The 24,483-nt window shown below is 49.9% G+C and overlaps 1 protein-coding gene across 8 annotated transcripts in view; it reads right to left on the reverse strand.

The window, feature by feature from the left end:
- LOC103632770 (kinesin-like protein KIN-7I) overlaps positions 1 to 19,862 on the reverse strand; it is a 56,630-nt gene extending 36,768 nt beyond the window's left edge. For 4 of the 8 annotated variants that reach the window (XR_004851510.1, XM_020540940.3, XM_020540944.2 and 1 more), the window contains exons 1-17: positions 19,603 to 19,861; positions 19,372 to 19,461; positions 15,531 to 15,649; positions 14,948 to 15,061; positions 14,778 to 14,859; positions 14,636 to 14,703; positions 14,493 to 14,567; positions 12,449 to 12,594; positions 12,264 to 12,366; positions 11,804 to 11,884; positions 11,644 to 11,712; positions 11,500 to 11,559; positions 11,256 to 11,417; positions 10,928 to 10,984; positions 10,274 to 10,501; positions 9,963 to 10,136; positions 9,779 to 9,883 (exon numbers count right to left, since the gene is read on the reverse strand). Coding sequence is in view for 7 of the 8 variants with exons in the window: in XM_020540940.3 (XP_020396529.1) it covers positions 9,779 to 9,883; positions 9,963 to 10,136; positions 10,274 to 10,501; positions 10,928 to 10,984; positions 11,256 to 11,417; positions 11,500 to 11,559; positions 11,644 to 11,712; positions 11,804 to 11,884; positions 12,264 to 12,366; positions 12,449 to 12,594; positions 14,493 to 14,567; positions 14,636 to 14,703; positions 14,778 to 14,859; positions 14,948 to 15,061; positions 15,531 to 15,649; positions 19,372 to 19,461; positions 19,603 to 19,729 (1,860 nt within the window). In the remaining variant the exon portion in view is untranslated. Of the gene's footprint in view, positions 1 to 9,778; positions 9,884 to 9,962; positions 10,137 to 10,273; positions 10,502 to 10,927; positions 10,985 to 11,255; positions 11,418 to 11,499; positions 11,560 to 11,643; positions 11,713 to 11,803; positions 11,885 to 12,263; positions 12,367 to 12,448; positions 12,595 to 14,492; positions 14,568 to 14,635; positions 14,704 to 14,777; positions 14,860 to 14,947; positions 15,062 to 15,530; positions 15,650 to 19,371; positions 19,462 to 19,602 lie in introns of all 8 variants that reach the window. The other 4 variants (XM_020540943.3, XM_020540946.2, XM_020540941.2 and 1 more) reach the window with 4 other exon arrangements.
- Positions 19,863 to 24,483: the final 4,621 nt, after the last annotated feature.

Genomic DNA, 24,483 nt, shown 5'->3' on the forward strand with positions numbered 1-24,483 from the left:
GAGGGTCGCCTCTACATACCAGCCGACTCACCCCTTCTGTAGGAGATCGTGGCCACGGTACACAATTATGGCCACGAGGGCATCCACCGCACCCTGCATCGACTTCGGCGCGACTTCCATTTTTCGGCCATGCGTCGTATTGTGCAGGAGTTCGCCCAAGCCTGCAGCACGTGCCAGAGATACAAGTCGGATCACCTACGTCCAGACGGCCTCCTACAGCCTCTTCTGATTCCCTCCGGCGTGTGGTCAGACATCGGCATCGACTTCATCGAGGCGCTGCCTCGGGTGCACGGCAAAACAGTCATCCTCACCGTCATCGGCCGCTTCAGCAAATACTGCCACTTCATCCCACTGGCGCACCCCTACACGGCAGAATCGATGGCGCAAGCTTTCTTCGCTGAGGTGGTTCGCCTTCATGGCATGTCGCAGTCCATCGTCTCGGACCGTGACCCGGTCTTCACTTCGTCATTCTAGAAAGAGCTGATGACACTCACCGGCTCGAAGCTGTACATGTCCTCCGCCTTCCACCCACAGACAGACGGCTAGTCAGAGGCGGCCAACCGCGTCATTGCCATGTACCTTCGATGCTTCACCAGCGACCGGCCCCGGCAGTGGCTTCGGTGGCTTCCCTGGGCGGAGTACATTTACAACACCGCCTACCAATCTTCACTCCACGCGACGTCGTTCAGGGTGGTGTACAGTCGTGACCCCCCTTCCATCCGCTCCTACGAACCCGGCGAGACACGGGTGGCAGTTGTGGCGCAAGAGATGGAGGAATGCGTCGCCTTCCTCGACGACGTCTGCTATCGGCTACAACAGGCCCAGGAGTCCCAGAAACGTGCCTACGACCAGCACCATTGAAAGGTGGTCTACCAAGTGGGCGACTGGGCGTTCCTCCGCCTCCGTCAACGGTCGGCAGCGTCGCTGCCACGAACGCCTACTGGGAAGCTAAAGCCTCGCTACGTCGGCCCCTACCGCGTCTAGGAAGTCATCAACGAGGCAGCGGTGCGACTACAGCTTCCGGAGGGCGCTAGGCTCCATGACGTCTTCCACGTGGGTGTCCTCAAGAAATTCGTGGGCACACCGCCCACAGAGCCACCAGTGCTTCCAACGACTCTCAATGGCGCGGTAGTGTCCGCCCCTGGTCGCATCCTTGCTGGTCGGTTGACTCGCGACGTCCGTCAAGTGCTGGTCCAGTGGCAAGATGAGCAGGCTGCGTCCGCGACGTGGGAGGACCTCGACGACTTCCGCGCCCGCTTTCCCACCTTTCAGCTCGAGGACGAGCTGGCCTTCGAGGCCGAAAGAGATGTCATGTACGGTCAACCGTATATCCGTAGGGGGAGGCGCGCGCGGGACATTCGCCATGCTGAGGAACGCGCCAACCACGCAGCAGGAGATCGCGCAGATCAGGGGGATCGCGTAGAACGGGAAAGGGCGCCAGTGATTGGCGCAGAACAGGAAAGGGCGCCAGTGATTGGCGGCTAGAAAGGAAAGGCCTAGGAGTGATTGGCGGCTAGGAAGGAAAGGCCTAGGAAGGAATCTAAGTTTTGGGCAGGTTCTATAATCAAGGAGAGCTTCTCCATTTGCGCTGGCCGCTGGCCTTATAAATTGATTGTAACCGGACCTTTGAAAGCAAGCAATAATCAGTTGTCTCTCACCTTTCTACCTCTGTTAAGCCTGCGGTTGGGAGGCATACTCCCCACCGGAGAAGACGGCCGACGGCTACGAGCTGCATAGCCGCGGTCCGGCGAGTCAAGGGTACTCAGTCCTTGACAAATCGTGATTAATCGCCAAGTCGGTAAGCCATAATGACCAGCAAGTCGTCCGACTTGAAAACATTGCTCATCTGTGGTAGCTAAGACATCTTCCTTACAAGAGATATGGATCATGCTGCTCTTGCTTAGGTTTGTTTGCAGCCCTGAGGCCTCTCCAAAGATATTTAGAGTGTTTTTTGTTGTTAGCAACTCCTCATTGGCTCGCTTGATGAATAGGGCAACATCATCTGTATAAAGGAATAGCCTTTGTCCAGACACCCCTTGGTTAAATGGTTGAAGTAAGCCTTCATGTTCTGCCTTTACATATAGGCCTTTTTCGAAAACGCAAGAGTGATGTGTATCATTATATTAAGAAAACGTGAGGTAAAAAGAGAAACCTCATACAACTCCACGCAAACCCACACACACTAGATTATATGTAGAAATACAAAAATATAAACAGCTAGACCCGTGACCATGGAGACCCTAGAACAAAGATCACCAATTGTATGCTAGAGCGCAAGGATGCTAGATAATCCACTGGCTCCAGCCCTACACCAAAGGTGAGACTCCTTGACCCAATTGATGACCATGCTAGAAGTAGGTTGCACACCATTGAAAACACGGTGGTTGCGGTGATTCCAGATGACCCAAGCTCCAAGAATGATAAAAGAATTCAGGCCCTTGTGTAGCCCCTTATATGTTGGATCAACAGGAACTACCGTAACACCTTCCCACCAATCTTCAAAAGAAGAATTCTCATGGCTAGGAGCAAGATGCTGCAACCCGACAGATTTCATAATTTGAAACCAAACTTACAGTGAGAAAACGCAGGAGACTAACAAATGGTTTAGGGTCTCCTCCTCCTGATCACATAGCAGACAGATTTGAGGGTGAGGCAACCCCTTCTTTACTAGACGGTCAGCTGTCTAGTAGCGACCGTGAGCCACAAGCCACGGTCGCTGCTGGAGTTTACATATAGACTGTTTGTAAGTAGAGGGACTCTAACTCTCATCAGAGGATGACACTATGAGTTGGGGCAATTTTCTGTTTATTTCTTCAAACACTACACAATGCCATACCCTTAGAGGGGCTGGGGACACATATTTATAGCCCTAGGGGCTGCACTACACTGCACTACACACAACACTACACGCTGCAGCACACAGGTGCTGTCCTTTAGATACTAAAGTGCAGTCAAAACAGCTGTGCTGCTACTGCTGTCCTCTGCTGTGATGCTACTGCTGTCCTGCGCAGTCAAAAGACTGCAGCTGCATGCTGTCCTGCTGCAACTGCTGCTGTCCTGCAGCAGTCAAAAGGTTGCTGCTGCTGCGCAGTCAAAAGACTGCTGCTACTGCTGTCCTGCGCAGTCAAAAAGACTGCTGCATGTTGTCCTGCTGCAACTGCTGCTGTCCTGCAGCAGTCAAAACTGCAACTGCTGCTGACCACATGACTTATTCCATCATTCTCCCCCTAAGTCTTGTGCGTCGTCTTGTGGGAAAGTTGGGTCATCCCGGACCTGGAGCAAAGCTCAACAAACTTGATCTTCCCAAGGGGCTTGGTGAGCAGGTCTGCAAGCTGATCCTTGGTGTTGATGTAACGCGCCTTGATGCTCCCTTCTGCCAAGCAGTCTCGGATGAAGTGATATCTCAGCCGGATGTGCTTGCTCCGTTCATGGAACACGGGGTTCTTGGCCAATGCCAGAGCGGACTGGCTGTCCACCCTGAGTTCCACCGCTCCAGTGTCTCTCCCGAGGAGATCACCGAGCAGTCGAGCCAGCCAGAGAGCCTGAGTCGAAGCAGTGGACGCCGCTATGTACTCGGCCTCGCAGCTGGACATGGCCACCACCTGTTGCTTGACCGACTGCCAGCTGATGGGGCACTTGCCGAGGAAGAAGAGGATCCCGCTTGTGCTCTTGCTGGTGTCGATGTCGCCGGCGTGGTCGCTATCGCTGTACCCGACAAGGTGTGCCTCCCCAGGGCACCTCGGGTAGTAGAGACCGTGGTCGAGAGTCCCCGCAACATAGCGGATGATCCTCTTCACAGCTTGCTCATGCTCCGTCGTCGGTCGCTGCAGAAACCGACTAACGTAGCCGACGGAGTATGCCAAGTCAGGCCGTGTGTGGACGAGGTAGCGAAGGCTCCCCACAAGACGCCGGTACTGAGTAGCATCCACCTCCTCCGTCGTGCTGTCGCGACTCAGCTTCAGCCTCTCCTCCATCGGAGTGAGAGCTGGGTTGCAGTCGGTGAGCCCAGCCAGCTCAACAATGCGCCTGGCATAGGCGGTCTGGCGAAGTGTGATCCCGGAGTCTCCCTGGTGCACCTCAATCCCCAGGTAGAAGGAGAGATGCCCCAGGTCACTCATTTGGAAGGTGGCCTTCATCTCTTCCTTGAACGCTGCCACCTCTGCATCCTTGGCGCCGGTGATCACCAAATCGTCGACGTAGACACCCACCAGCAGGGCATTTTCTCCATTGCCCCGCCGATAGATGGCCGCCTCGTGCGGGCTTGGCATGAAGCCCATCCTCTTGAGCGTGGAATCCAGCTTGGCATTCCACGCCCTTGGTGCCTGTCGCAAGCCGTAGAGAGCCTTGCGCAGGCGCAACACCTTGCCCTCCTTGCCAGGGATCGCAAAACCTGGCGGCTGGTGTACATAGACCTCCTCCTTTAAGTCGCCGTTAAGAAACGCCGACTTGACATCCATGTGATGAACATGCCAGCCCTTCAGGGCTGCCAGCGCGAGAGGAGTCGCACGGATTCCATCCGTGCTACAGGGGCGAAGGCATCGTCGAAGTCGATCCCCTCCTGCTGCAAGAAACCGCGTGCCACCAAGCGAGCCTTATGCTTGACGATGGCGCCGGCTTCATCCCTCTTCAGTTTGAACACCCACTTAAGGGTGATCGCGCGATGACCATGAGGGAGATCAGCGAGCTCCCAAGTGCGGTTCGTCTCAACCGCGTCCATCTCCGACTGCATCGCGGCACGCCAAGCCGCATGTTTCTCGGCCTCCGCGAAAGACCGAGGCTCACCATCGTCGCATGCAAGATGCAACTCTCCTGCCAGAATGCGAGACGCAGGGCCCGGCACCGACGGGTCGATGAGAAGGCCCTCCACCCTTCGATACCGCAACGGCTCGCCGTCGTAGCACGCGTCGACACGCTCCTCGTCGCGGGACAGAGGGGTCACGAGCTCCACTGGGTCGTGCTCGACACGAGCTGGTGTCGGAGAGGACGTTCCCGGAGAGGGTACCGTCGGTGCTGGAGTGCGTGGTGGCGAAGAGCTCGTTGTAGCCGGAGTCGTGGCTGGAGTGCATGGTGGTGAAGAGCTCGTTGTAGCAGGAGCTGGAGAGTTTGGCGCTGGAGTCGGTGGAGACTTGGGGGCTGGGGTAGACCTGCTCGGAGAAGAGTTGCCTACTCCCCCAGCTCCCTCAAAGTGGACGTACTCGATGGTGAAGTCGTACGTCGGAGTCGTGCCGTCGTCCACCGCCTTGTCCCACGCCCATCCTCGCCCTTCATCGAACACTACGTCGCGCGCCGTGCGCACACGCTGTGTTCTCGGGTCAAGGATGCGGTAGGCCTTCGAGCCCTCCGCGTAGCCAATGAACACCCCCGGGGTGCTCCTATCGTCGAGCTTGCTGATGTGGCCAAGCTCCTTGGTGAACGCGAGGCAGCCGAAGACCCGTAGGTGAGAGACCGCCGGCTTGCGCCCATGCCAAGCCTCGTACGGTGTCATCCCGTTGAGAGCCTTGGTGGGCGAGCGGTTGAGGATGTAAACCGCTGTCACCACCGCCTCTCCCCAGAAGACAGCTGGCATTCCTCTCTGCTTGAGGAGAGCCCGAGCCATCCCCACAACCGTCTGGTTGCGCCGCTCGACGACGCCGTTCTGCTGCGGGCTGTACGGCGCGGAGTAGTGACGCTGAACGCCCTCATCCGCGCAGTACGATGCGAACTCAGCCGCCGTGAATTCGCCGCCGTTGTCGGTGCGCAGCACGCGCAGGTTGCGGCCGCACTCCGCCTCCGCAGCGACCTGCACACGCCTGATGGCGTTCGCAGCCTCTCCCTTGCTGCCAAGGATCAGCACCCACATGTAGCGGGAGAGATCGTCGACGAGCAGCAAGAAGTAGCGTCGTCCTCCTGGTGTGGCTGGTGTCACCGGGCCACACAAGTCCCCATGCACGAGCTCGAGCCTCTCCTTGGCTCGGAAGCTCGACTGCTGGGGAAAGGGGAGTTGTCTCTGCTTTGTCAACACGCAGACATCGCAGAATTGCTCCACATGGTCAAGGCACGGCAGGCCTCGTACCATCTCCTTGGCGCTGAGCCGCTTCAGGGCTTCGAAGTTAAGGTGCCCGAAGCGCTCGTGCCACTGCCATGCCCCGTCGTCTCGACGAGCAGCAAGGCAGCAAGGTTGTGCCACCTTCACATTGAGGATGTAAAGCCGATTTGCACTCCTGCGTACCTTGGCAAGAAGGCGACGAGAGGGATCCCAGATCCTCATGACTCCGTGCTCGACCTCCACGCGCGAACCGTTCTCATCCAGCTGTCCCAAGCTGATGATAGAGTTCCTCAACGCGGGGATGTAATAGACTCCGGTGAGCAGCCTGTGCTCACCAGACGCGGCGGTGAAGACGACTGAGCCGGCGCCCTTGATCTCTACGCCGGAGGCGTCCCCAAACTTGACGGAGCCTCGGACGCTAGAGTCAAGCTCGGTGAAGAACTCCCGTCGGCCGGTCATGTGATGAGTGGCGCCGGTGTCGAGGCACCATCCTTCGATCATGTCCTTGTTGGAGCCGTCGCCGAGGAAAGCGCGTGCTTTCGACTCATCAAGGTGGAGGAGTGCCGCTGCGGCCGGTGCCGCTGGAGATGGCTCGATGCTTGCATGTGCCAGGAGCAGGGCCTCCTCCTCCGCCTCCGCCTGTGCGACGTTGGCCTGGCCACGTCGTGGCTGCCGACAATCCCTGGCCCAGTGGCCAAGCTTGCCGCAGTTGTGGCAGCCGTCGTCTCGTGCCGACTTCTTGTTGCCGACGGCGCCGCCTTGGGCACCTCCACGTGCACCACCCTCAGCATGTCCTCGCGCCCCGGCCTGGGCGCCTCCACGCGCCTTGCGCGGCTTGCCGCGTTTGCGGCCTCGTGTCGAGGAGGACTCTCCCTGCTTCTTGTCACCCTGGCAGGCCTCCCACTGCTCCCGAGTGAGATGTAGCTTCCCGCCGATAGTGATAGGCCCAGAGAGAGCCTGTGGTTCGTCGCCGTCGACCACCTTGAGGCGACCAATCGCCTCTTCGATCGTCATTGTGGAGAGGTCTAGCAGAGACTCGATCGAGCGAGCAATCTGCCTGTACTTCTCGGGGATGCAACGGAAGAGCTTCTCAACAGCTCTCTCCTCATCGTAGGTGTCATCGCCGAACTGCACCATCTTCTGCAACAGAGTGTTGAGGCGGAGAGCAAAGTCATCAACATCCTCACCTGGCTTGAAGGCCAGGTTCTCCCACTCCTTGCGAAGTGCCTGCAGTGTGGTCTTGCGGGCACGATCGCTGCCGATGCGGGTCGCAGCGATGGCGTCCCAGGCCTCCTTGGCAGTCCGCTTCTGGGAAAGCGAAAACTGCATCTCGGGCGGGACTGCAGCAATGAGAGCATCCAGCGCCCGCCGATCCTCGTGGTAGTCGACGTCGTCGTAACGAACTGCTTCCCACATGTGGCGAACCTGGAGCCGTACCCTCATCACCGCGGCCCACTCGACGTAGTTGGTCTTGGTGAGGGTAGGCCACCCACCGCCGGGACCGATGTCCCTGACAATGGCTTGGGCCATGCGACGACCATGGTACCGATCCGGGGAGGGAGAACCGCGCCGCCTGTAGAGGCCGCGATCTTCGTCGACTCGGTCGCCGCCGCCGGGAGCACCGCCGGCGCGTCTACGCCCGTCTGGGCTGCCGCCGCGTGCGCCCCCGCCTGGAGCGCCGTCAGCGTGTCGGCGCCTATCCGGGCTGCCGCCACGCGCGCCCCCATGGGGATGCGCGGCTGCCCACTGTGCCGCCTGCTCTCGCGCTGCTTCCCTCGCCAGCCTGAGCTCGTCGTCGGTGTTGTCGTCGACAGAAGCAGAGCTGCCAGCTCTACTGCCGCGCAGAACCTCGAGCTCTGTTGCCGCCGCACGTGCAGCATCCGCCGCCTCCGCTGCTTCTACTTCCGCTCTCGCCGCTGCCAGTTCCGCCACCGCCAACCGTGCTGCCCTCGCCGCTGTCGCTGCAGCCGCTGCTGCTGCTCGCTCGCGTTCTTGTGCCGCGGCGACCTCGGCCTCCTGCTGGCGCCGCGCACTCGAAGTGGCCGAGCGTAGGGACATGGTGGGCTAGTGAGGGGTCGCTGCGTGTGGAAGAGGCTGTCTCAGACGAAAGGCTGCTCGTCTGAGCAGGGGAGGAAGGAACAGTTGGAGCTCTTGCTACCGACTGAGTGTGGGGAGAGGCACGGGAAGGAGATGAGCACGAGATGTTTAGGCTGCAGGATAGTTTGGCTTCGATACCAATTGTAAGTAGAGGGACTCTAACTCTCATCAGAGGATGACACTATGAGTTGGGGCAATTTTCTGTTTATTTCTTCAAACACTACACAATGTCATACCCTTAGAGGGGCTGGGGACACATATTTATAGCCCTAGGGGCTGCACTACACTGCACTACACACAACACTACACGCTGCAGCACACAGGTGCTGTCCTTTAGATACTAAAGTGCAGTCAAAACAGCTGTGCTGCTACTGCTGTCCTCTGCTGTGCTGCTACTGCTGTCCTGCGCAGTCAAAAGACTGCAGCTGCATGCTGTCCTGCTGCAACTGCTGCTGTCCTGCAGCAGTCAAAAGGTTGCTGCTGCTGCGCAGTCAAAAGACTGCTGCTACTGCTGTCCTGCGCAGTCAAAAAGACTGCTGCATGTTGTCCTGCTGCAACTGCTGCTGTCCTGCAGCAGTCAAAACTGCAACTGCTGCTGACCACATGACTTATTCCATCACTGTTGAGTACATCCATTAGTATTATGAAGAGCATGGGGGATAATGGATCCCCTTGCCTGAGTCCTCTGTTATGGTAAATTACTTCTCCTGGCTCACCATTTAGCAAGATTCTAGTGGAGGAAGAGGCTAAAAGGCTAGAGATCAGATTACACCAGGCAGTATTGAAACCCAAATGAACCAAGACTTCCAAGAGAAAGGCCCAAGAAATAGAATCAAATGCCTTTGAAATTGTGGGCAGTACTCCTCTAAGTCAGCTTATGATTTGATGTTCAGCGGCTCTACTCATTTTGGTCCTTTTGAGCGCATTTGGCAATCTTGGGTGTCGGCCAAATGCTGTTTTTCCTTTGGCTTGTGTTGTGATGCACAGCCGGTGTTGGACAGCTGATCGGTTGGCTAAAAGAGGCCTTCCGCACCCGGCCCTTTGCCCTTATGTGATCAGAAGGACGAAACAATTCATCATTTGTAGGTGTCTTGTGTTTTCGCTACACAATTTTGATTCTACATCTTCCAGAAGAGGGGAATGGCTGTGCTGTCCCCGACATCAAGGAAAGCAATTTTGAGGCTTGGTGGAGTACTTCAGTTACTCGCCTTAATGGTGGCATCCAGAAAGGCTTCAACTCTCTTGTGATTTGGAGCTTGGTGTATTTGGAGGCACCGCAACGAGTGTGTTTTTGAAGATGTTCCGCCTAGTGTCGCTAGGGCCTTGTCTTTAGCTGAGCATGAGTGTAGTTTGTGGTGTCTCGCTAGTGCTAATGATTTGTCCTTGCTCTCAGTTTATGGTAATGTCCCAGGTTGAGGCATGGTGTTGCTTCTCTGGAATAGATGTTTTAGTGTTCTAGTTTTTATGTTCTTGTTTATGTTTCTGTAGGGTCTTTAGCCCTTGTACTGTTCACCTTCTATAGTTCTATCATTAATGAGATGATACGCAGCTCTCCTGCGTGTTCGAGAAAAAAATAATGGAACTAGTTTGCAGTACACATCAGTCACCAAGTTGGATACTTTCAAATTTCCTTTTCCGAAGTCTAACATAACTCACCTCTTCATACTCCTCATTAAATGAAACCTTCTGTTGAGTTGCCAGCACAAGAACAGCATCCAAATTAGTTTGAACAGAACTCTTCTCTGCCTCCAGCAGCTTGATCTGCTTGCGATGTATTCAATTACTCAACTGTTTATTCTTCGATTCCAGAACAGGATGATACTAGGGTAAAAACTATTACCTGATCTTGAAGTTGTTTGATGACAAGAATGGCTTCAGATTCTCGAGAAGATAAGCTACTAACTACACAAGGCACAGTGTTTTTGTGGCGTAGAGCATCATTCCCATCACAGGGGTCCTGGGGTATTAATAGTTCACCAGCTCTCCCCCTGAATTGCTCTTGATCTGATTTCTTCTGGCAAGAACACATACTCAGCAGTCAGATATGTAGCTAAAAAGTTACAAAATATTTTCTAGAAAGAGAAATAAAAACTTGAATTATCTTGTATTTATAGAAGGCCAACAACTTAACACTAAGTAACAAAATCATACCATTGCCTTTGGCTTTCTTCTGTTGGTAACATGCAGCAAAGCATGCGAGTCAGGAAGAGGGACGTCTTCACTGTCTTTGGACACATTACCAGGTCCAGATGAGTAAACGTTAGCACAAGGCTCATCATTACTTTCTTGCATTAACTCTTCAAAAAGTGGTGGCATTCCCATATCCCGTTCATTTCTAACTGTGCTGCTTGTAGAGCCTTCCTGGACAGGTCTTAAATCCTGGGTATTATGTAGAAATACTCAGAAGTCAGAACACATCTTTTGTTCAATACTCTCACCATTTGATACGAAAGTAAACAGAAGATATTACTATGAAAGGAAACAGAAGTATGAATATACGTATGGCATATGTGCTGCAAACCATATAAAGACCCTGCAAAATGACACCGCCACATATGTAAGCTATTCTATTATCCATGCACTCACCCTAACAGAAAGGATGAAAAGCAAAAGCACTCACAGGAGGAAGAACTTCTAGACACATATTTTGGGTTAAATTTTTCTGACTAACATTTAAATTATGATAAGGAATCAATGAACCAACAATGTTCCACAGCCATCAAAAAACAAATGATGTGCTGGTATACTTTTAGAATGCCAAGTTGAACGTATTGAGGAGCATTGCTTACAAATTTACAATCATACCTCAATATCAAATTGCTTTGCATTTGGTCCAGGACACCATGTTACCCTTCTTTTGTTCTGTTCAAGGAAAAAAGAAGAGAAAAGCTATTGGTAGGCTAAAAAAGTACACAAATTGTTGGCCCTCTGTTTAAAAGAAGCACACATCTTATGCCATTTCTGTAAAGTTCAAACGTCAAAGTCTAAACGTATTTTACTTCAAGGTATCAACAGAAAAGAAAGTACCTATGGAGAAAAACTAGAAGAAAGAACCAATGAGCAACCACGCAGTTCATACGCCTTTGCATGACTATTACATATTATATTACATATATAAATTGTGACAACTAACCTTACTAAAAGCAGTACTCCTGTCATCTCTGTCTGAATTTAAAACCAGTGAACTAAGATTTTCAATTTTCTTTGCCTGTTCAATCAAGCATCTGTCACGCTGCTCTTTAGCTTTCTTTTCCTCCTCCAGCTCTAAAGAGATTCTTTCCTTTTCCAATTCACTCTAAAAATAATAATTATCACATTACATGATGTGCATAGCCATAAATCACTGGACAGAAATAAGAAACGCTTGACAAAGCTACCTGCAGTAGTGTGTTTCGCAGATTCAGAATTTCTTCCTCCCAATGATCACTTTCAGATTTCTAAAGGCAGAAGAATGTAAGTTTCAATTTTAAAGAAGTATGGATAATAGATTTATTTCTTAAGAAACATTTTTTAATACTTACTCTAAGTTTTGCTCGAAGCTCTTCTATTTCTTTCCTTTGGCGTTTTAATAATGCAGCATCTGTCAAAATCTGCAAACATATATAATGTATAAGGATTTATGCAATTATATCAAAATGAATAGAAACAATAATCTAGTGGGCAACAGAAACATGTTAATACCTCATTAACGCATGCACAGTTTGTTACACGTAATGCTCTACTCGCAAATTGCAAACTGCTTTTTGTCTCATCAGTGTGGATCTACAAAATATAAAAAATAAATAGTTTACCAAGACACAAATTGTTAGTTCTAAGACTATATGTTTGCTCTTTGTGTTTCTCAATGGCATGTTGAGTTGTTGACTAACTAATTGTTTGCTTCTCTATGGCACATGACTTTATAAGCAATGAAGCAACTGATTCGAAAGACAGAAATTCAAAATACCACTTTGAGCTGTTACCTTGACATGAAAATGGAACAAAAGAAAAGAAGTGGCACCTTTCAACTTAGTTTCCACAATAAGCATCATGGATAAGCAAAACATATTACAAATATATGATAAAGAAATGGGACAAGAGGTACCATTCTACTTCCATTATCCAATAGTCCAAACACAGCAGATAAAGAAATATAGAATACCTGTGCAAGTGTTATATTGCAGATGATAGCTGTGTTAGAATTTCCACCCAGAGCAGGCTGCAGTATCCTTGTCAGTTTACTATCACGGTATGGCACATGTCCCCTGAAAATGAAATCCAATACTAAAGCAGTGATGAAAATTATCAGAACAGGTAGGGTTGCCAGTCAAAAAGTTAATAACTTACCCTTGACTCTCAATGCCTTCACTAAGTTTCTTTATGACCGTACCAAGAGTCATGAGACTTTTGTTAATATGAGAACCCTCCTTAAGTCTCACACCCTCTGCACCAGTCTTTGCAGCGCGTTCTGAGCCAGCTAAGTCAACAAGGTTCTGGAATGTACATTATTAATATTGAAGGAAAAATAGAACAATCTATTAACCAGTACAAGTGGATACACATAGTAGCACCCCTAATGGGTTGCATACAGGGGCTAGGCCCAACAGAGGAAAACACATTATAATAAACCCCGCAATTGAAACTCTAGCGACGACGGATGTTGAGACTAGAGCAAAACTCCGAGAACACTGGCGTAGGGAGGCCCTTGGTGAAGATATCGACGAACTGATAAGTCATCGGAACATGAAGGACGCGAACATCACCGATGGTGACGCGGTCGCACCTTGCGGACAAAGTAGAGGTCGATCTCGACATGCTTTGTCCGCTAGTGCTAGAGCTGGACGAGGTTGGTAGAGAGATAAATTGCGTTGATGTTGTCGCAGTAGACAAGGATGCTGTTAGGGTAGGGATGCTAATGGATCACGATCCAAATGCTTCTTCACAAAATAGTAGGGCCCTAAATAAATTTTAGTTCAAAAATGAATAGAAATAGGGCCCGGTCCTAATCCGATCCGATCCTTAAATCTTATAGTGTAAAATTTAGAGCTCATTGTCACCCATATGCTAGGGACAATTTGTGAAGCTCTAGAAGGAGCTGTCGAAGCCAGCACATCTCAGCCATACCGTTTGCCATGGCAAGGTACTCGGCATCGGCACTCGAGCGAGAGACGACAGACCACTGCTTCGACGACTAGAAGACGAGGTTGCCGCCTAGGAAGACAGCGTAGCTAAAGGTAGAACGATGCATGGTCGGGCAACCGGACCAGTCAATGTTGGTGTAGGCGACAAGTGTTGTGCTAACGCCAAGGAATGTCGGAGAAGAAGATTGTAGTTAAGGGTGTCCCAGAGGTACCAGAAAATACGCTTCACATCGATGAGGTGCGCCTCTCGTGGAACATGCATATGTAGGCACACCTACTGAACAGCATAGGAGATATCCGGCCTAGTGAAGGTGAGGTACCATAGAGCACTAGTGAGGCTCTGGTACGCAGTGGGATCACTGACAGGGCACCAAAGGCAAAGGAGACCTTGGCCTGAGTATCCACCAAGGTGGAGCAAGGCTTGCAATTGATCATGCCAGACCGCTCAAGGAGATCCAGAGTGTACACCCTCTGATGAACTAACAGGTCGTGGGGGCGGTGCTCAACGGCAATGCCCAAGAAGTAATTAAGTTGCAAATGCCCAAGAAGTTAGCATCGATTATCTGTTGGTGCAACGGCCACGCTTGTCGATGTTGACCTTGGCAAACCTTACGTCCCTCCACCTTACACCAACCGTCGGCATCAGTGCCCCGCCTGTTAGTAGCTGCCACCCACAACATCGAGGCTAGAGCAGCCCTAGATAGCACCACCCAGGGAGTAGACTACAAGGACTTGGCTGAGATCTCCAGACTGAACAAAGAACGGGGGGCTTCAAGACCTCAACTGAGGCCACCGTGTTGAGCAGAGCCTCCCAGAAGGAGCGAGATAGAGAAGGCCTAGAGTCCTCAAAAAGAGTCGTCTAGAGATGGGCAGTTGTCACTCCAACGTTGGGCCTTATAGCTGTCAGTGGTGACACAAGGGAGGATGGGAGACTGGTGCCCGGCAAGGGGAGGGAGCAATCAAGCAGATAGGGGGCACAACCTTTGGGGTGGACATCGGACCCACAGCAGGTGCCGACGTGCGGCTGGTGGAAGGGCAACCACCGAGGGAGGGAAGAGGATGCATAACAGCTTCCTGTCGGAAACTAAGGAGCATTGTTCAACACAAACCTACAAATACCGTTACTCAGTCTGAAATTTTCATAATGGTATGGACAACCAAAATTTCAAGGATAAACTACATGTATTACAAAAAAACAAATCATTATCTGCAGGAGAGAGTAGCAATTAAGAGAGGAGAATTGCACATACCAAAACAGATACTCGTACAGCATCACAAAAATCTTCAACTTCATTGTCATCGCCTTTTTCTCTACTCTCGATTACCTAAACATTTAGTAGCATAATAATCAGAATTGTGATCAGGTGGGAAATGATACAGAATATAACCTTACCATGCGAAATATAGTGTGAGAACGACTGCTATAAAGATTCATGTTTGTCTCTCCGATATGCCGGTGGGCTGCAGTTGTGCTAGCAGTTTATTAAAAATAAAATATAGAGTAACTGAGCCAGCAGACATTCAAGAAGGCTTACATTCTCCAAAAGACATGAAATCCATGACCTGTTCCGCGCATGTAACAATTTCTTCCCTTAAACCAGCAACAAAGATCCCTTTCTTCAATCAGAAGTACCGGCATGTAACAATAAGACTACTATTAAAGATGGCCAGTGATCAATATCACATGAAAAGTTGGGTTGTTTACCTCAATACTCTCATGAATCTGCAATTTTCGATGTTCAGGCACAAGAAGGTCATTAATATCTTCATTGTAAATTTCCATGTAGGACATCCGCACAAGAAACTCTCTGTCCATATGCTACACGATAGCTAAAACAAGTAAATAAAATAGAATACACAACATGTGAATAAAAACCCTAGCCAAGGTTCAATATAATAATGCAGAACGTGAGATGATTAAAGAAAAAGTGGTCAGGACTATGCTACACAACCTTTGTAAAACACATAAAGTGAGTCCTAATACCATAAAGGAACAATACGTTCAAAATATTTTAGGTCATACAATAAACATATTAGGGCTTGTTCGGTTATTTTCGTTCCATGTAGATTGGGTGGGATTGAGATGGATTTTGACTGCTTATGGATTTAAACCGACTCAATATCATTCAATCCACATGGAATCATGTCTAAACGAACAAGCCCTTAAGGAACTAAATGAACACTGTATCCGCATGCAGCAGTTAACATCTCTCTCGCTTGATTCCCATATTGTATGATAAAGTAAGCATAATAAAGAATGATGTTTAACAATGAGGTATGGAATTAACCTCTTGAATACGCTGGAATAAGTCATGAACTGCAAGCGGTATTATTCCAGGTTCATTAGCCGATCCTCTCATTGTGAAGGTCTTCCCACTGTTAGTTTGACCATATGCAAAAACAGTGCCTGTCAATATGAATGAAATTAATTCATTCCAATGCATATACGCTCAACGAAGTTGAATTGCCTGACTGATTGAGAAAACTCATTTGTGTGAGAACTAGAAAATCTGCTAATTAAACCAGATACAATCACACACAAAAAAAGGAAACAAATAAAGAGATTAGTAAGAACATATTGATTTTTCAAAGGCCTTCGATTCAGTCTCATGGCCCTTCCTCCTATAAGTCTTACAGCATTTGGGCTTTGGTCAAGTCTGGAGAGATATTATTAGTGGATTGCTGACTTCCTCCTCTCAGGTGTTACTTAATGGTTTACCTAGACAATCTATTATTCATCGCCGTGGTCTCCGACAGGGGGATCCTTTGTCTCCTTTTTGTTCATCTTGGTCATGGATACTTTGGGCTTCTTGATTAATAAGGCCTCACAGGATGGACTGCTACAGCCCCTTGCTCCCCGAGCACTGCATCACCTGGTCTCTCTCTATGCCGACGATATGGTGATCTTTCTTCGGCCGGCAGCCATGGATATCAATATAATTTTGGATATTCTTCAGCTATTTGGAGATGCTTCGGGTTTACGTACGAATGTTCAGAAAAGCAACGTGTACCCTATTAGATGTGGTGATCAAGGCCTTGTTGTGCTGCATGTTAGAATTCTTGTATTATGGCCTTTGGTGTGAGTGGGGCCGGGCTGTCATATGCTGATGCACAAATCCGGCCCAGGGATGCTGCGCCATCCCCCTCTATAGGAGGTTTTCCCTGTGCTGCTACCCTGCCTTCTAGAGTGCCTGCCCTTCCTTCTAGGCGGTTTCCTTATGGAGCCTTTCCTCCTAGAAGGTTTCCATCTGGGGCCTTTCCTTCCTAGCCATAAGGTTTCCATCTTCTCGTGATTCAAATACTATCTTCTCATTCTTGATGATTTTTTGCACTACTCTTGGACCTTTCCGTTGCGCCTAAAGTCTGAAACCTTCTCCACTATTACTCATTTTTTCTCTTATGTTCTTACACAGTTTGGGCGCACGGTTAAGAGATTTCAATGCGACAATGGTCGGGAATTCGACAACTCCTCCACTCGCACGTTCTTTCTCAACCATGGTGTCCACCTTCGCATGTCTTGTCCTTACACCTCACCACAGAACGGTAAAGCCGAACGTATGATGCGCACCACAAACAACAGTATTCGCACTTTGTTGTTTCAAGCCTCCATGGCTCCACGGTATTGGGTCGATGCCCTTCATACTGCTACTTACTTACTGAACCGCCTTCCCACAAACCGTTCGGACTTCATGCCCTTCACAACAAAACACCAAATTATGACCAACTTCGTGTCTTCGGGTGTGCGTGCTATCCAAACCTCTCCGCTACTCCCCACATAAACGTGTTCCCCGTTCTGCTCGGTGTGTGTTTATAGGATACTCCCCTAAACACAAGGGATATCATTGCCTTGATCTTTCCACAAATCGCGTCGTGATCTCCCGACACGTCGTTTTTTATGGGGATTGTTTCCCCTTCGCAGCCTCGCCCCCTCTAACTAATGACTTGATTTTTTATTTGAGATGGAACCGGTGCTTTCACCCATCGGTATACGTCTCCCTGCTGGTATTCCCTTGGTGCCCGCTACAGCAATGGCCACACCGCCCCCTGTGCCCATTGCTGCTGACTCCGAGGTGCCTCTCCCGGTTGTCTCGGCATCTGCCCCGACACCCTCCACAGCGCCGCCACCTTCTTCTGTGGCACCAGTTGTCGCCCCTGCAGTGCCTCTGGCACCTTCAGGGGCGCAACCCTGTACGTGGTTTGCTCAACCAACTCAGGTGTATCAGCGTCACCCTGCGGACACTTCATTAGATGCCTCGGCGCCAATCCGGGTGTATCAGTCATCAGCATATAACAGTGAATGAACGTGCTTATTACAGTGCCAGACCACTTAATTCCATGGGCGTGTTGCCTCTCCACTGATTATCCACATCCATAGTCCACGATAAAACGTCCATAAGGCTTATGTCGAGCAGGGGCTGACACAAGTAAACCAAATAAGTGATGTTTGAATGCACTAGAGCTAATGATCAGTTGGCTAAAAAATTGCTAGTGGAATTAGCTAGCTAACAAATAGCTATCTAATTATTGGATAATTTGCTAAAAATAGCTAATAGCTAAACTATTAGCTAGACTGTTCGAATGTCTTCAGCTAATTTTAGCAGCTAGCTATTAGTTTTAGTGCATTCAAACACCCCTAGCCTGACACAGGCACACAGTATACCGTTAAAATGCAAATGGACCCAACTTGTTTGCCCAAGGAAACGGTACCAACAACCGAGTTATTTGAATTTGTAACATTCTCGTCGCGCGGCTTCACCGCTTTATTACTCTGCAGCCGTGCTTCGCCAGTTTGGTATTATGGAGGAAACACCCGCGCCCAGTTTGGTACTGTTAATCTACCGGCCTCTTTAACCTTCCCTTAGCTACGGTAAAAGTCAATTTTGCCCCTCGCTGTAACGACGACGCTCTGGCATGAGCGTCCGGTGTGAGCCCCTAGATGTTGATACCGGTCTCACCATCAGCTCCTGCAGTTGGCACTTGTCCATGGTGAGCACTCCCTGACCATCAGCATCTGTCAGGTCCAATCTCTCGAGCGTCATGTGATCAGCAATGATCGGCTGCAGCAAGTAATGCCTCGCGGCGGCCGCAATCAATGAGTTGATTGACCAAATCACTCGCAGCTTAAACCCCCCATTTGTGTAGAACGACTCAGGGATGCTTCCTGAATCGTCACATTCATCAGGCTCGATGTGGCCACCGTCAACAGAGGGAGCGGCGCTCGCACTATCTGAGCCAGCTGAGGAGGGGGAGGGCGACGGCGAGGCTGAGGATGCTCCAAGGATGACGCAGCTGCCCAGTGTGGACCCGAAGCGGAGGATGCCGGAAAGCCGGAGGCGGAGTTGGCGGGTGAGGATCTGACCAAGCGCCTGGATGGGCTTCACGATGCCGCCGAGCACGATGCGCGCAATCTGTGAGAAGACCCCGCGGGCGCGCACGGACGCCGTAGGAGAGGACGGCGTCGACGAGGAGGACGGGGGCTCGTCGGGGATAACGCAGTCGACGCGGACGAGGACGGAGTCGACAAGGGGCACGAGCTCGTGGAAGCGGCGGGAGACGAGGGAGCAGCGGCCGAGCGCCTTGACGTCGCCGATGCGGTTGAAGATGACGAGGAGGAGCGCGTCCGGGAGGCGGTCGAATTGGTCGTCACCAGCGGCCCCCGAGAGCCAGCGCTCGTCGCCGCCGAGGTCGCACCGTCAGCGGCGGGATCCCGCGGGATCTTCGGACATCGGCGGCGGGGGGCAGACTGGATCTGAAGGGGAATGCAGGGAGGGAGGCGTGGGAGACGTGGGCACGCGCCGAGGAGCGCACAGAGTGAACGAGTTATGTGGCCGCGCGGAATGCAGACGGCGGCGCGGGCAAGTCTCCGGCGCGGGCGAGTCTCCCGTCTGTTCTCTCTCGCGGCTAGGGGTAGATTAGTACACAGGTGTACACAAGCTTCATCAAGCGCAACAAAACAGACGCATATAGAGCGCGGGACATTAACAATACCAAACTGGCGCGGGTGTTTCCTCCATAATACCAAACTAGCGAAGCACGGCTGCGGAGTAATAAAGTGGCGAAGCCGCGCGACGAGAATGTTACAAATTCAAATAACTCACCAACAACCAGAGCCAAAAGAGATGAGATTACCATTGAACCCTCGGACCACGTTATCGACGATGTGCTTGATGCGGGCCTGGTAGACCTCGGCAGTGCGGCACTCCTCGCCGAATATCCTGTCTGCGATAACGAAGGCGAGCGCAACAAATCAGGAGACCCAGCAATCCCAACAAATCAGGAGACCCAGCAAGGCAGCAATCCCAAGCGGCCGGAAGGCGAAGCTAATGCGGGGCGAAAGGGCGGATGCCGGAGAGTTCGTACCGAACTCGAAGCGGGAGGAGGACTGCGCGGAGTGAGCGATTGCGTTGCCCGAGATCTTCCACGGGCTGCTCCGCGAGTCCTCCGGGGAGAGCGGCCGCGAGCGCACCGCTACGTGGATCCGCTCCATAGACGTGCGCCACAGGCCCTGAGCCTCCGGGAGGAAGGGGGCAGAGGTGCGGTTCGGCCGGAGTCTGGTACTGCGGTGAGGAGACTCTGCGGTGAGATAGGTTTCGTTTTTGGTTTTCCCGCTGCTGAAACCCGAGAATTTGGGCGGGTTCCCCTGACTCCCTCGAAACTCCAATCCGGAGGAGATTGAGCGGGAAACTAGTTCGTTTCTTTTCAAATCTCCTTCAATTATAAAAGAAATTTGAGTTTTTAAACTAGTCCGAAGCTGGATGAATTCAGTCCGCGAAATAAAAATGTCTGCTTACGAACACCTAGGGCATGTTTGGTTTTTAGATACTAATGTTTAATCTCTCTGTTTTTGTTTTAATTTAGTCTTTAAATTATTAAATATAGAAACTGAAATAGAGTTTTAGTTTATGTATTTGGTAATTTAAAATTAAAATAGAATAAAATAGAGGGACTTAAAAATTATTCACTAGAAATCAAACACCCTCTAAGACTGTACACTAGACCATGGCACAACTATACCCTCGCCTCCCCCTCTGCAGCCCGACCGTGCTCTCGCTTCATAGTTCGACTGTGCTCTCCCCTGCCAACGACGCCCATCTTCCTCGTGTCGCCTCTCCTCCGCGCTCCCGACCCCGTTAACCATGCACGCACTCCCCGATTTTCCGCTACACGCACACTGATTTGACAATGGCGATCCTGAACCTTGAACCCCAAACTCTGAACCCCAGGGTTCGAGACTCGTCAATTTATATTATGTGGCATCGTACGGGCATATACCTAGTATCTGTATATACCATTATATAATCAACTAGCTTAAACTTTACATAATCCACCAGACCGAACCACCTTCACAACCATAGCCTCCACTAAATCAATCAAGCAAATTATACTCAGACTTAGGGCGTGTTTGGCATTGCTCTGCTCCACTTCAGAGCAGCTCTACTCTAAAACTCTGGGTGCAACAGCTCTGATCCAAAGTTTAGATTGCTATCTCATAACCAGTGGCAGTGGCGGGTAAATAACTTCAAACTCCATGTCTAGGTTGTTTTTAGAGTTTTCGGAGCAGCAAAGGAGGTACTCTAAAATTTGTACTAGAACTCTAAAAACTCTATAGAGTTTACAACTCTGGAGTTAGTGTGTTTGGCAGATTCTGGCTAGCTCCTCTTTGGAGTTCTGCTCTGGAGCCATGTCAAACATGCCCTTAACACATCATTAAAATCAACATTTCAGATCACTGAATCACGTATCTCCCTTGTTCACTCAAATCCAATGGATAATATTTTTTGGATCATCTCTCCCCTTCCCCTCTCACTCCCCTGTGATACCGTTGTCTCCAGCCTTTCCTCCATCATGTTCCTGTTGTCCCCTCTTCTAGTCTCATGACAAATTATAGTATTTGAGCATACATTAGCGTCAGGGAAAAGATCCCCGGGCCTCTGGGCCCGCCAGTCATATTGTAAGGAAAATGGACCCTGGGACATTTGGCTAAATGAGTTTTGGTGTTTGATGATTAACACAATCTGTGAACTAATGTGTTTGCTAGTGTTTGTGTTTGTAGTTCACAGGATGCTAGAAATACTTGGACCAAGGAATTGAGGAAAGCAACACCTCAAAAGAAGACATTAAGAAGATCAAAGAAAAGTCTAGGAAGAAAGAAGATGTGTTGCCACAGGCGGACTGTCCGGTCGAGGGCACCTGACTGTCCGGTGCCACACGCCGCACTGTCCGGTGCACCAGGAACTGCAGCCCTAACAGCTAGTTCCAGGTGGCACCCGGAGGGAAGACCACCTGACTGTCCGGTGTGAAGTCTAGATTGTCCGGTGTAAAAAGATTTGTGCGCCAACGGTCACCTGCTCTGACAGACTAACGGCTAGGCGCACCGGATGGTTCGGTGACCCCACCGGACGGTCCGGTGCACCACAGAAAGCAGCAGCTTTCCTCCAACGGCTAGTTTTTGTGTTAGGGGCTATAAATACACCCCCGACCGGCCATTTCCATGTGTGGGAGCCCAAGAGACATACCAAGGCATATAGTAGACATTCCCAAGTGCTCTTACACCCAAGTGCTTAATAGAATCACTCGGTGATTAGCGTAGGTGCTTTGCGAAGTGCTTAGGTTAGTTAGACCGCTCTAGCGCTTGCTCTAGGTGAATCCTAGTTAGTTGAGTGAGTTTAGATAAACCACCAACCCCTCGGCTCTTGCGCGAGCCATTGTAATTGTACCGAGTGGGGCGAGAGTCTTGCAAGACCGTGACAACCGCGTTTGTGTCACAGCCGCCACCGTGTACCAGAGGGAACGAGGCCCGCAACGTTTCGGCCGGAAGCTCGATAGTGGAGACGGCGGAGAGCGTCCGAGAGGAGCCAGAAGCGGAGCACCACTTACGCGTGGAGAAGGCTCGCGACTCTCTACGGAGTTACTCGACCGAGGTGCTTGGCCCTCGCGTGGGCTTCCCTTTGCGTAGGGGCACCAACGAGGATTAGTCGGGACCTTGCGCGGTTTTGGATACCTCGGTAAAAATACCGGCGTCATCCACGAGAGTTTGCATCTCTACCTTGCCCTTTATGTTTCCACATTTATATTAAGCATTTAAGTTTCAATCTTGTATTCATACTTATATAGTGTAGATTGAAACTTAGATATAGCGGTAGAGATAGCAACACTTAGACAAAACCTAGTTTGCACATTCTAGTTTGATTATTTGCATAGGTTTTGGTCTAGGGATTTACTTGTGGCCTAGTTTAGTGAAAGTTTTAGAAGTCCTAATTCACCGGCCCCCTCTTAGGCATCACCCGTTTCCTACAAGTGGTATCAGAGCCTGGTTTGGCTCATTTAAAACGCTTTAGCTTCACCGCTAAAAGAGCCGACGCTTTATAGAGGAAGGGATGGATACCCATAGGCCACCACACTTCGACGGCACTAACTTCCCATATTATAGTGCTAGAATGGCTTGTTACCTAGATGCCGTTGATCTAGGTGTTTGGAGAGTCACTCGTGACGGGATGAAACCTCCCAAGAATCCCGAGAAACCCACCACGAGTGAGTAAAAAGAAATTCATTTAAATGCTAGAGCCAAAAATTGCTTGTATGAATCTCTTAGCATGGATATTTTTATTCAAGTATTTACCTTGAAAACTACTAATGAGATTTGGCTAAAATTGCATGAGCTCCATGACGGCACATCCAATGTCCATGTGCAAAAACATTGCCTAGTCTTAAATGAGTACAATTCTTTTGCTATGAAAGATGATGAGCTCGTTAGAGACATGTATTCTCATTTGAATCTAATTATCAATGAGCTCAATTCTATTGGCATTAATAAGCTAAGTGATGCAGACATTGTGAGGAAGATTATATCCCTGCTACCACAACAAAGATATGGGAGCATCATCACCATCCTTCACAACATAGAGGACTTGAGTACCATGACCCCGACTATTGTGATTGGGAAAATTGCGGCCTTTGAGATGTCGCGAAAAATGTGTCGGGGAGAGGAGCCAACTTCCTCAAGGCCATATGCTTTTGCATATGATGAAAGAAAGGGTAAAAAGAAGGTGTCCACACCAAGTTCCTCAAGTGAAGAAGAGGAGGAAGAAGAAAGTGATGATGATGAAGATAATCAACCATGCACATCATCCTCCGAGGACGAAAAACAATCCGACGCGTCGGAAAGGTAATGGGGATGATCCGCAAGATTAATCTAACGGGTGTGCCCCTGTAGGTTGAAGATCTTCTCTTTAACATTGACAGGAAAAAGCAAAAAAAGAGATGATGCTTCGCATGCGGGGAGAAGGGTCACTTCAGGGACAGTTGTCCAACTATGACCGAACCCAAAAAGGAGAGAAGCAAATGCAAGGCGCTAACAAGTGTCAAGACTTGGGATGATTCTTCAAGTGAAGATGAACCTCCAAGGACGCGCAGCCATCGGTCCTCATCACGCTCATCACGATCATCACGCAAATGTCTTATGGCAAGAGGTAAAATGAGCATTTCATCCTCTAGTGATGAAAGTAGTAGTGATGATGAAGGTGAGGGAAAGCCCTCCATAGATGAGCTTGCGGAAGCCGTTAAATTTTTCCAGGATGTTTGCACTAAGCAAAAAGCTCAACTTAAAACTTTGAAAAATAAGTTGATTAGCTCCCAAAATGACTATAAAGGTTTGCTAGAAAAATTTGAAACTTTTGCAAACTTAAATAATGAGCTGTCAACTAAAATTGAGCTATTAGAATCTAGTGCTCCATCCACTGCTATCGATGATGGCCTTATTAAAAAGAATGAAAAACTTAAGGCTAAGCTAGCTAGCTCCCAAGAAGCTATTAAAAATTTGCTAGAGAAAATGGAAATTCTTAGCATACATAATAATGAGCTAACTACTAAGCTAGAAAACATTGGTAGCACCCCAGAAGTACCTTTGGTTAAAATACCTGAAATAATTAAGAAAGATGCTTCTACTTCCTGCTTTGATTTAATTGATGATTCTAACCCCTGCAACCAAGTTCTTGTTAAGAATGTTACTGTAGAAACATTTTCGAATGAGGTTGCAAAGGAGAATGAACAATTGAGGCAAGAAGTGGCCCGCCTTGGCAAGGCTTTGTACAACAAGAAAGGCAAAGCCAAATAAATCCAACCTCCATAGGATAACACCACTACGGGAGTGAACAAGCCTATGGAGGGAGAAACTGTGATTTGTAGGCTATGCCACAAGAAAGGCCATAAGTCTTTCCAATGCAAGGCGATGACCGGAGATAA

This window comes from Zea mays, chromosome 7 (assembly GCF_902167145.1).
Source record: "Zea mays cultivar B73 chromosome 7, Zm-B73-REFERENCE-NAM-5.0, whole genome shotgun sequence".
NCBI lineage: Eukaryota > Viridiplantae > Streptophyta > Magnoliopsida > Poales > Poaceae > Zea > Zea mays.